General features: G+C 40.5%; 1 protein-coding gene across 1 annotated transcript in view; it reads right to left on the bottom strand.

Annotated features, from left to right (window-relative positions):
- EGFR (epidermal growth factor receptor) overlaps positions 1–12,240 on the bottom strand; it is a 569,017-nt gene that overhangs the window by 44,853 nt on the left and 511,924 nt on the right. Inside the window, exon 22 of the mRNA XM_085631553.1 lies at positions 107–182. Coding sequence (XP_085487679.1) covers positions 107–182 — 76 coding nt within the window. The remainder of the gene's footprint in view (positions 1–106; positions 183–12,240) is intronic.

Here is a 12,240-nt window from a genome sequence, read left to right as displayed (position 1 = left end):
TTTTTTTAGGAATTTAGATACCCTGAGGACATATACATTGTAAGTGTTTCCGAAAGTCATTCTAAGAATATATTTGAAAACTGCAAACCTGTTATAGTTGACTTACCATAACTCCAGACATCACTTTGGTGGGTATAAATCCGATGTAGAATAGATTCTAAAGCCATCCATTTAATGGGCACCTAATTAAAGTAACAATAGAATATGGTTCATTAAACAAAATCCAACTATTATAGAGAGCACAAAACCAATTATAAACATGGAAACCATTTCTTTAGATTGTTACTAGTGACGCCAGAAAGCTGAAACCAATTCGTCAATATTTACAGAATTCACAGCTGTTAATCCATTGTTAATTCATACAAAAACACGCAGTAAAATGTGCCATTTGGTGTATTTGCTGATTTATACTGTTGGGAACTTTAATCCAGCGTCCCTGACCATTACAGAATGCCTTTGATTTTCAGCGCCTTGATCGCAATAGCTGTCCATAAGGAGAACATATAGGAGGATTCATGGCAGCTCCTATATCTACATGGTGCATGTTGTGTTCAAATTTGCACTGACTGGATAAAATATGCAAGTCCTAAATTTACAAAGATGACTTCTGCATCCTGTATTGGGCGGCGGGGCAATACACGTTTAGAGTAAGAAACTGATTAAGGGCTCTGTGGATTGATCAATAGAGGCACGAACCAGAGAAATGAATATAGATCCAAAGACAATTGTATATAAAATCAAATCACTGTTTTCACTCAAGGTAATGCATCAGGGTAAGGACGAAGGAACAGTCTTAGGAAGTATGGGAAAGCAGCTGAGGGCATAGCAGAATAAAGGAGAAGTCGAGGTTACATGGTTTGCTGAAAAATTCAAAGTTCAAAAATAATATTTAATTCATTAACTTTTTATTATTATTTACCAAAAATGTAATGAAAATTATAAATGCCGATAAAGATATACAAAGTAAACAAAACAGTGAATAGTAATAACAAAGATGGTGTATTTTGCTTTTGGTTCAGTAAAGTGCTTTGGGACCTGTAATCCAAATCTTTGCTTTTCTTTTGGATTTGCCTGCTGGTGCCCACTATATATATGCACTGTCCTTAATTTCTTAGTTTTCTAGTTTTGAAACACAATTTTCATCGGCCTTTGTTAAGAGAAGTATTTGAATCTGCTAGTCAGGGCATATATCTCCTCTTCCTTACTTTGCTTATGCATAGTTTTATCTTATTGAGGAAGAACTCATCTTTTTGACTCATCACCCAGCATCTTGGAAGCATTAATTTCATTCTAGCACCTACATTTTTCTACTTTCAGTAGGATCAGTGAAGGAACACTTTCCGCCATGTTAGGGAAGTAATCCACATATTTGATAAAAGGGTTCCTTACTTCTTCCTTTTCTGCTCTGGTGTGCTTTATTTTTGACTTACTGTCTGGGGTGAAATAACTGCCGAATCAATAGTGTGTAATCCTCTTCTCTTTTCCCTGGTAGAGGTTCCATGAGATCAGTCTCGTTGGAGACAATTTGAGTAGCTTGGGAGTGGGTCTGCTTCATTCCCTTCCAAGCTTCCTTTGGAGAGGTATTATGAATAAACTGGGTTTGAGTCTGTATCTTCAAGGGGCTCATTAGCTTTGAACAGAATAAAGGATATATTGGACATAAGCATTTAAGACTCAGTCGGTGCATCAATACATTTTCTTTATTGTTTGCTTTTTCTTCTGTTGTAGGTTGTACCTTCTTGCCCATTGTACACAAACTACTTTGCATATATATATCTGTTTGGACCTACTTTGACCTCTCTTAAAAAAGCATTGGCTAAGCTTATAGTTCTCTCCTTTGAGAAGTGTTACCTCTTCTCATAGTATTCCAGGTTGCACCCTGCCCAGACCCTGAGAAACAGTGAATTATCCTTGTAATTGGTAATTTTGTTCCTTATTCCTATCTAATTCTTTACTTATTAGCTGTTTCCAACCTGCACATTTTAGGAGCATTGTGTTGCTATGTATGGGGAGAGGAAATGATGAATGGAATTTACTATATCACTTGTTATTTCCTATTAGGCCTGTAATGGGGGCTGCGGTCCAGTTTAGGATTTCCAGTCCACTAGCCGTGGGGTACTTAGAAGGGTGGTCCTCAGATTGGGGAGTTGCAGTTAGCTTGAGCAACCTTCCATTTTTTGCTTACATTCTGTAATGTTTTTACCTCCCTTGATAGACCTGGAAGGAGGATATTTAGTAGTAGCCGGCCACCTAGAAGGACGGAACATAGCACTGGTTAATATATATGCTCCAAATGTGGACAAAGGAAGGTTCTTGGCTACATTGGCAGGCCCTTTAGACCCCTACATGGTCCAGTCCATAATCCTAGGTGGGTACTTTAACTGCGTAGCAGACGCCATAGCTGATAGTTCACATTCCCCACTAAGGGATTCCCCTGAGCCCAGGTCAGGCCAGATTTTTTCAGACTGGCAGACCAAATGGGGGCTGGTGGACACATGGCGCCAGCTACACCCACCAGTGAGAGATTTCTCTTTTTTCTCAAGCTTATATGACCTCCACATAAAACTGGACATGTTCCTCTGTACCCCTGATATTCATGCTCTAGTATACGGAGTAGAATACTTAGCACAAACAATATCAGACCACAACCTTGTGTTGTTACAACTGCAATGGGAGTGCCCCAAACCATGCATCCCCACGTGGCGACTTAAACCCGAAACATTGGAGGACCCATTGTATTGGGGGGTAATTGGGGAACACATCAGACAATATTTTAGGGATGACTCCGGAACCAACTCTTCTCCCCTGATAGAATGGGATGCCTTTAAGGCGGTGATCATGGGGAAATGCATAGCAGAGTTGGTGGGAATCAGGGGCACATTGATGCGGGAAGTCATGGAGGTAGAACAAGAGCTGAGAGAGGTGGAGAAGCGCAGACTTGTATGCCCTGATCTACAGCAAACCTTAATAGATGCTAGAGAGAAAGTTGCTGGCCAAGTTGAGAGGCTCAGATGTTTTGACTATAAACACTATATGGTGTGAGCTCATGTAGAGCGGTACAGAACTGGATCTTTTTGGCCTGGCTTGTTAATGTGGCGAAGAGAGATTTAGTCATAGTAGAGATTAAAACTTAGGCAGGATCCTGACTATACAGACAGGTGCCCATTCTAAGGAATTCAAGGTTATGCAACGTTGTTGGATCTATGGCCTACAAAAAACATGAACATGGATTCCATATTCCCCTGAAATGCCCATAACGATGCTGACAGCATTGCCCCATGGCTGGAGCTGGGAGGTTATAGCTGAATGGTTGGCAGCGGGAGCAACAAAGTGAGGGCTCTATTCCACACCGATGAGCTCCTCCCATTTGAAGACTTCCGTTCGCCGTTCAAACTCCCGCAGGGCCGCTTTTTATTCCATAGGGTAGTAACCATGGCAGTCTACAAACACTGGAACATTGGTATGTCGGAATGCCAACCCCACAAAACATGGCAATACATTGTGCAGTCAACGGGTACCATTAAAGCTACAATTGCTCCAACCCCTAGAAACGCTGAAGGCACTTGGGGGCTCCAATACCCATGTCTGACTGGGAAAACATCCTAGAAAGGGCCTCAAAGGTCTCAAGAAATGCCTGATTTAAACTGATAAACCATCCTTCATAGGGCATCCCCCAGGTCACATCATTAAATACTTCCATACGGTAGACAAGCCATGCCTGTGGTGCGGGTTGGCGGGGGCTGAGCTTAAACACATGTTATGGGACTGCCCTGGATTGCTTGCTTACTGGGAGAAAGTCATGACAATGGTAAGGGACACCATCTCCAAGGAGGTTCCCTGCTCACCTAGTCACTTCTTACTGAGCTGGTTCCCTCATACTTCCAAAACTAAGGTTACAAGCCAATTCCAAGACCTGGGGGCAGATTTACAAGCCCCTTGTGACATTTTTATGACACTGTTGCGTCACTTCTGTGACGCAGCGGCGTCGTAAATAATGCACCACCATGCGACAGATTTACAACGTGACGTATCTAGTAAGGTGCGTCACGTTGTAAAGCCCAGCGCTACATTATACCTGCATCAGGAATAATGTATGCAGGGTGGGCGTTGCGTCGCAAGGAAGCCCCGTAAAAGTGACGCAGTGAAATCTACAAGATTTCACGGAGTCACTTTTACGTCCCCGCAACGTCAAAACCTTATGCCTGCTTGTAGCAGCACTATGGGTATGGGCTGCCCATGAGCAGTGCTGGAGTTGCGTTGTGCTTGCGACATGACTTCAGCACTGCGTCACCTGTGTCACCTATATGCTGACAGATGCGTCACGCATTTGTCTCTTCTTGCGCCACGGTGCGCCACATTGTAAAAGCGGCGCATCCATGGTGGCGCAAGGGGTTCCTAATGTCACGCAAAATAATTGGCGCATCCCTGCTGATCTGCAGGGATGCACTAGTTATTGTAAATCTGCCCCCTGGTGTTTAACACTGCCAAAAATGGGAACCTATACGAAACTTGAAGGCCCCCGGGAACCCCTAATCACCACATGGTGCAAGGAGATTGAATGGTGGGTTGGGTATGAAAGAGAAGTGCTTCTCAGAGAAGCTAGAAGGAGTCTACGATCAATGGAGATTGCACGAGCCTGAGAAGCACTAGTCGATTGTCTAAAAGATCCACAATTAAATTCACACTAATTATCACCAAAAGGTTCACCTGCCCCAACCCCCTCTCCCCACTGAGAAAGTATGTAGGACCCATATGTTAACACTTTTCATCACATAAACCCAATCCTTGCCAGACCTTATCAGACATCCCATTCAACAGGGTGAAGTGCTGTGTCCATCCTGTAATAGGTAGATTTGACAACCTAAACCATGCAATGCATTTTATTGCATTGTGGGAGTTACTCGTGGTGGGTGGGGGTGGTGGAAAGGGAATATGAGACAGTTGAGAACATTGGGGAATTTTGCAATAGATTTAACATTGAAGATGCTTCCATTTTTAGGTCTCGCCTGACCCAGCGCAGGCGCTGGTCTGGTGAGACATATTGAGAGGGCTCCAAAAAGTGCTACCAGGCGAGCCTAGAGCCACAGTGCATGTGCACGGGCGCACGCACCGTGCTTTGCCGCGATTACTTTCACTTTCACGGCCGCACAGCCACGAAGATGTTTGATCGCTATCACTTTCACTTTCGTGGCCGCACGGCCGCTTGGCATAGCAAATAGGTCTCGCTTTTGGGACCTTATAAGTATTTAGTTATGCAACTGTTGCGTGGCTAAACACTTATAAGATCCCAAAGGCGAGACCTATTGGCTATGCCAATGCTTTTTTTTTCTTTTCAGTTATTTCCTGCCCTTCCAGCGTTCACTTGATTACGAAGATTATTTGGATTTCGTAATTTTGAAAGTGCGTTTTTTGCTTTTATATTGTGTTCATTTCAACGGTATATTGTAAACTCTTAAAGCTGCATATTATCAACCGAATGTTTAATATTTGTTACGAATGGTTATTTTTTTAATTGTGTACGAAATAAATTGCCCTGCACTGACATAAACCCAGAAACTAAGCACCTTTGTTAAAATATGCAATTTCTAGTTAACGATTCCCTTTTAGTGTTTCAGTAGATTTGCCTTTTATGTCTTAAATCCGGTGAAGAATGTTTCCATGTTAATCTTTTTGTTTGAATGTGCTCTCGGATTTGGGTGGTATTTGCGCCACATCATTCTTTACATTGTGATTCCAGGCTGTAGATACTATGGTATGAATATTCAGAATTCGTCAGGTGCTCTGCAACTCACCTCCCGTCCAGTATGATGTTACACGACCTTTGTAGACTGACCTATCTTAGAGACGCATTTTTCAAATTGGATATTTAAGACAAAACACGCTCCAAGATAAAGGGCGCCATATTCCAGAAATAAAGGAGAAGTTTAAATTGATACGGCAAAAGTTTTTGTTTTTTTTAAAGCAAAGAAAATGGAGAAGGGTAAGCGCGGGTCAGCATGCTAGTCCTCTCTGCCTCGTTTCCTTCTTCCGCGTGGACGTTGCAGTTAAACACCAGAACTGCGAGAACCATATTCTGAACAGCTGCTAGGCAGCGTCGGCAAGGAAGATCGACAATTAACGGCCAAGAGACCTCCCAGGCACAAACCTTATTGAGGCGTAGAGCTTTACAAAAATATAAGCCCGTTAGTCTAAATGGACTTAAAGAGAATTCTGTTTAGAAAGGCTTAAATCTCAGTTTATCAACACAAACATTTTACACTTCTGTATTTTAAATACGTTTGCCTCAATTTAAGATACGGTAGAATGTAGAAATTCAAAAAAGCATATTTTGTACAATTACACAAGCAGACACATTTTTAATTTTTGAGACTGATGGACAGAACACAGCTCAGTGTCAACAATCATTGGCAAAGCCTATAGGTCTAATGTTGTTTTCTATCCTTTAGGCTATGCAATCGTTGTTTTGTCTCGTGGTATTTTATAAAACTTTTTTGTTGGGAGAGCTCCTGCGCACTCGCCAATATAAAAACAAAGTTGGCTAAAAGCAACAAAAAATAATAGTTTCTAAAAGCACCCAAAACTACAGTAGTCCAGGCACTGAAGGTAACTACTTTGTGTGTGTGGATGTGCTCTTTGTGAAAAAGAGGAATTCCTTCACTCACAAGCCAGTGGCTGAGATGGGTTGATCCAGTGCTCCATGCTGTATGCTACTGTGGGCAGAAGTTCGTGAATGACATAACAGAAGACCAATGGCCGAAAAGAGTGGTCTAAAAGGCCCAAAATAAGTAGGCATATTATGCATAATATTTTTGTAAAATCAAAAAGGTCTTGGCTAACATCAAACCTAAAAATGGTTTCTGTTCGACTCACAGGTATTGACTCCAGTGAAACACACTCTGCCTTGTCCCTTAAATATTTTAGTGACTTTATAATACAATAACATACTTGTGTCTGATAAACTTGTGATATTTGGGCACAGAGTACATTCAGGAGATTTTCTTGAAAATGTTTAGGCCTAGACTCTTAGACTTCATTTAAGGTGATTTTATATTTGATACAGTTGGATTCAAGCAGCCATTGTAGTGCCCAGAGAGTATGGCTGTAGTGTTTGTGTGCAATGACACACAGACTTCAGCATTCTTGACAAGTTATAAACTCTGTTTGAGACAGCATGGTTAATGAAATTATGTGTCGTATTTTCCATTGACTTCTGATACGACCACAAATTAAATCCTCAAAATAACTGGTACCGTAGATCAGAAAGGCAGACCGTGTCCTCCTCCCTTAGAAACAGGCAGTAGCATGGATGTTGTTGATTTTGAGGTCATGTGAGATTTACATATGCCATCAGAGACCATGACGTTTCTTAGATTTGGACCCAAAGTCGTCATGAGAACAAACATTTAACAGTTGAGTAACTTTTGATGGTGAAGTCCATTGATTCTAATGTCCTGTATGTCAATCAGGGCGGAACTTGCTACTGGGAGTTTCTGAGTTAAAGCGTGCTTAAAGCGTACTTTAAAAACATTTGTTTTTACATTGTTTATTTAGAAGGGCTGCAAGTAGGAACATGGCTGGAAGGTCCCTTGTAACAAAGCTGGCCCCCAGCCTGCCAGCCCACAGAAAAGCCTGATAGCGAGTCCGACCCTGATCACAATTCCCTTAAGAGAGCTTTGCTGGTGTTTTGATACCATAATGTTTTGGTCAGCAATCCTAATAATTTAAAATGACTTTCTCATAGGCAATAGACTTACATGTACTTGTGGCTGTCAAAGCTATCCTTCACTTGTTCCATGTATTTATTTGCTGAATAGTATTTTTTCTGTTTTGTGCTAAGAGGGATGTTTTGTAGTAGTCTTTAAGTCTCACCTACTGGTTGCGAAAAACATATTGTGAACTTAAGATGGGCCGATTGGCCGCCCATTGCTTACCATTGGCTGGCTTTATTGTCACTTTATTGTTGCTTGTTTCTTATTGAATGGCTTACTTTCCTCTACTTGTGTTTGTCCCTCCCCTGGAGAAAAGTCTCTGTTTTTGATAGGCTTGCTAGTATCCTTTCACTACTTACATTTAGGGAACAGCTTTTTTCATTCTGAACTCCATGAGAGTGCATGTGTTTTCTAGCTTTCCCACATGTGTACTGCTTTCCTCCTAAAATTATCCTTTTCCCACCCTGTGTTGATCCCCACCCCTTCCAGCTTGTCTGTAAAAGCACAGCAACATATATTTTTGCCGGGGTGTGGCTGAAGAACAAACGTTTTGTGTTCCTGCGCACACTGCATGAAAGGTCAAGCTTTGGCTCATAAAAGCCTTTTTGACCACAGGGGGAAGTGCCACCTGCTGGGCTCACTCAGCTTTCCTTTGAAGAAGAAGGTGTACTTAGAATGACATTTTTCCTAAAGGTCCATAAACATGCTCCTTGGGCTACTGCTGAGGACCAAACGGCTGAATATTATGCAGAGTAAATTAGGCCTTGATAAGTGTTTCCCATTACATTCCGACACTTCAGTATTCTTTTTTAATTCTGTTCATAGTTCCCTTAGTGAAAAGTATTTGAAAAAGAAAACTTCAATTTATAAACATAGAGCATATTGAATTTAATGTACAGTTATGAGATAATACAAGATATATGTTTGTTTGTCCACCAGTATTTTGGAATGTTTTTTTCTTTCACTTTTTTCTATACAATACGTTACAGAATCACCTTAGCAGAGGCAACAGCTCGGCACTCGCATTATAAAGGTGAGATCTGTTGACTTTGTCATTGTAGTTTCATACTTTCTCTCTTTATTGGGGGTTAACTTTTGTGTGGTCTTGTGTGTGTAGTCACTCAGCGATTGATCAACCGGTTCATTTAGCCGTGGATAAATGGCTTATTCCCTAGCTGCTGCCATAGTTTACCTCTTGCCTAAACATAGTCTTACATTTCTGTTATTGCATTGAAACTGTTGCTAGGCAGTGCTCTTGTGCATAAATCATTATTCTGTAATAAATGATGGGAATACAAATGTGGATGGCGGCCAAAAAACACGTTTGGAGGGCATTGTCACAGCCCTCACCAAACACCCTTGTTTCCATTCGATAGCAAAGGTGTTGTTGGAGTGAAGATTTGCTCTCAGTTACACCACATTCACAAAGTACTTTCAAAGTTCTCATATTGCCACCAGGCCATCCCGTCTGATTTCTGCCAGAGTGAGGACGCCACGTGTGACAGTCAGTACCCTATAGAAGAAATACTAAGTCAACCTGTCTCTTGTGATGAGAGGTGTTAATGTATCCTTTGTAATTTAATTTGTATAGCACTCCTTGTGGCAGGAAGCAGCTGCTGCACAATGCTAGAGAGACAGCATGGCAGAAGTGAAGGAAAGTAGAAGGGGCATGCATGCCTGCTGTTGCCTCGTGGTCTGCATGACACATTTTACATTGAGGTGTTCTCAGTTGCTCTGTGATGCTTCGAGTTCCACTTATCGGTCAAATTTTCCACAGAAAATCTGTCTTGTAAATTGATATCTCTAGTTCAGGGTGGCTAGATATTGAAAGCCAAAAACAGGAACATTCCACAAACATAGATGTCGGATAACTGTTTTGCGTAGACCGATAGTTTTGAAATGAATTAATTGACAGCATTCACAAACAAAAAACACAGACCCATAGGAACTAAGGGAAAATAAGTGCAACTTTTACACACAATATCACCTGTGTTAACTAAATTTCTCTCTGGTAGAGATTGCTAAGTAATTCTTCACCTGAACACCAAAGTACCAAATACAGCGTCTACATTGTCAAATTGGGTGCTCACATTGTAAGGTTCCTATACTTGATGGAGGGGGGCAGTAAAAAAAATAAACAAAAGATGTAGTTTGGGCAGTCCCATTGCAGATAATCCTAGTAAGCTTGAACTATTGCTAAGATGATTATGGGCTTTGATCCAGGTGGTGTTGCTGGACAGACCTCTGGGCTTGTTTAGTTGCGTTACAGTATTTATTCAAAGCCCGTGACCTCTAAGGCACGTGAGAAATGCAGTTCCACGAGTGTTGCTCTGTTTAATCAATTCTAGAGTGCTTTTAAATCCAAATACTGGCTCAAAATTTCCCCAAAAAGATGAGTTAGAAGGACTTAAATAGATTGCGCTGTGTTGAAAGGACTTCATATTTAGAGTCCTAGAAGTATTATTTATAATTTTAACAACTTTTATTTTTTCATTTTACAAATTAGATATTGGGGTGGGAATGTGTTTTGCATCGTTTGAGTGTGCACCCGTTCCTGAGTTACTCAATTGCAAGTATCTAGGGTATGTTGTAATGTTAAAGACCAACTCAAAAGGGAGGCCAAGGGAAATGTAGACACCAGCAGGGGTTAGCTCCCCACTATACCACTATGAAGCACAACAGAACTCAAGGGTCTATAGTGAAGGCAGAATGAAGAAGACTAAAAAGAAGAAATACCTAGCTCAGATTGAGTCTTTCCATTGCTGCCAAGGTTTTATATTGCTATGTGTGACATTTTCATATTTTCAAAGAAATTATGAGTGACATTTCAACGACTACAAGTGACACTTTTTCACGAGCAAAATCAAGCAATGAAGAGAGGGAAACATATTAAATTAAATTTGAGCAACAAACGTTAGATGTGCAGCTTTCCCCCTAGCTCTATTTCCAACTTTAGACGTAAAACTGACTATAACTTGGAGTCCATACCTCCGCTTTCCCCCCACTCCTTTAGTGTGTTGTACTGACCTGCGGATGGGAGTGGGACCTCGCCCCAACTGAGAACTTGCGCATGTTTATTATATGCTCTGCCTTGCTTTTGTTTTACATTTTCTGTTTAATTTTAAAACTAAACCTTTGTTACTCCTGTTCTATAGCCATGGACCCTTTCACGTGTTGTTCTTATCATGCTGCCGGACCTCCGGGATGTCGGCTGAATAGCTGTGATCCATGTTGGTATAAATAAAGGTTTTAAAAAAAAAAAAATAATAATAATATTTGAGCAACAAAAAAAATCTTTAAACTGCAGCAAAGCACCTGGAGGCGCAGAGAAGTCTCAGGCATAGCCAACAGCTAGTGCGCTAGAGTGTTTATAATTTTACAAACGAATCTCTCTCAACACTGAGAAAGTTGTTTCCAAGTTCTTCAAGGAAAGGCCCGTTCAACTTTATGCCGCTCAGCACCAATAGTTAATATACAAAATAAACGTCCTGCTTTATTTTCTATCCATATGCTCCAATAACGACCTCAACACTCATTATACCCAACAAAAAAAAAATATTGCACAATTTCAATAAAACAACAAGCATTGGCATAGCCAATAGGTCTCGCTTTTGGGACCTTATAAGTATTTAGTTATGCAGCACAATATCCTTGGTGCAACAACATCAACTGTTGCATGGCTAAACACTTATAAGGTCCCAAAGGCGAGACCTATTGGCTATGCCAATGCTTGTTTCATAAGGCACCCGATGGTTCAAATGTACTTGTGCTGTGAAGATGATAAATCTATCAATAAAATATATTTTTTTTAAATTAATCATCCTTGGTGAACACGATCTCAAATTGACATAAAGGCAGAGTTGTGGACTCCTCAATGCAATAACAAGAACCTTTTTGTGATGTTCCTTTATGGACACACAGTATTGTGCAACTAAACTGCAGGAGATGGTACTACTCGATACAATTAGAGGATGGCTTACTCTGAAAGTAATGAAAGGTAATTTTTTGGCCATGCTAGCTGCACATCTCTTTCTCGTTAAGAAATGTACTATTCTAACAAGGTTAACGTGTCCTCTGTTAAGTGACTATAATTTAAACAATCTGTATTGTTTCTAATGTTTTTGGAGGATTGTCAAATATATTTTCTTAGATTGTTGGTATTTCCAGACAGTGGCATTTACATTTGACAGATGTAATATAAACGCTGTATACTAAAGCTTTGATGTCAAGCAGGAAAACACTATTTTACGGTGTAGAATACGGCTTTGTGCATATATATCTTTGTTTTTTTATATATATATCTTTGTGTATGAAAATATGTTAAGAGGTTAGCTAAATGCAAATTATATGTGTTTACACACAAACACACATGCATACACACACATACACACATACATGCATATGTACAGATCATATTGCTTTTCCTTTATTAAGTATTTGCCATATATTCTAATAAAATAAAACAGTATATTTTTTTAATTAGGAATATACATAATAACCCCACGCCCTATATTTTTTCCCAGGCCATAAG

Source organism: Triturus cristatus, chromosome 10, assembly GCF_964204655.1.
Source record: "Triturus cristatus chromosome 10, aTriCri1.1, whole genome shotgun sequence".
Classification (NCBI taxonomy): Eukaryota; Metazoa; Chordata; class Amphibia; order Caudata; family Salamandridae; genus Triturus; species Triturus cristatus.
This window is presented reverse-complemented; position numbering and strand designations above follow the sequence as displayed.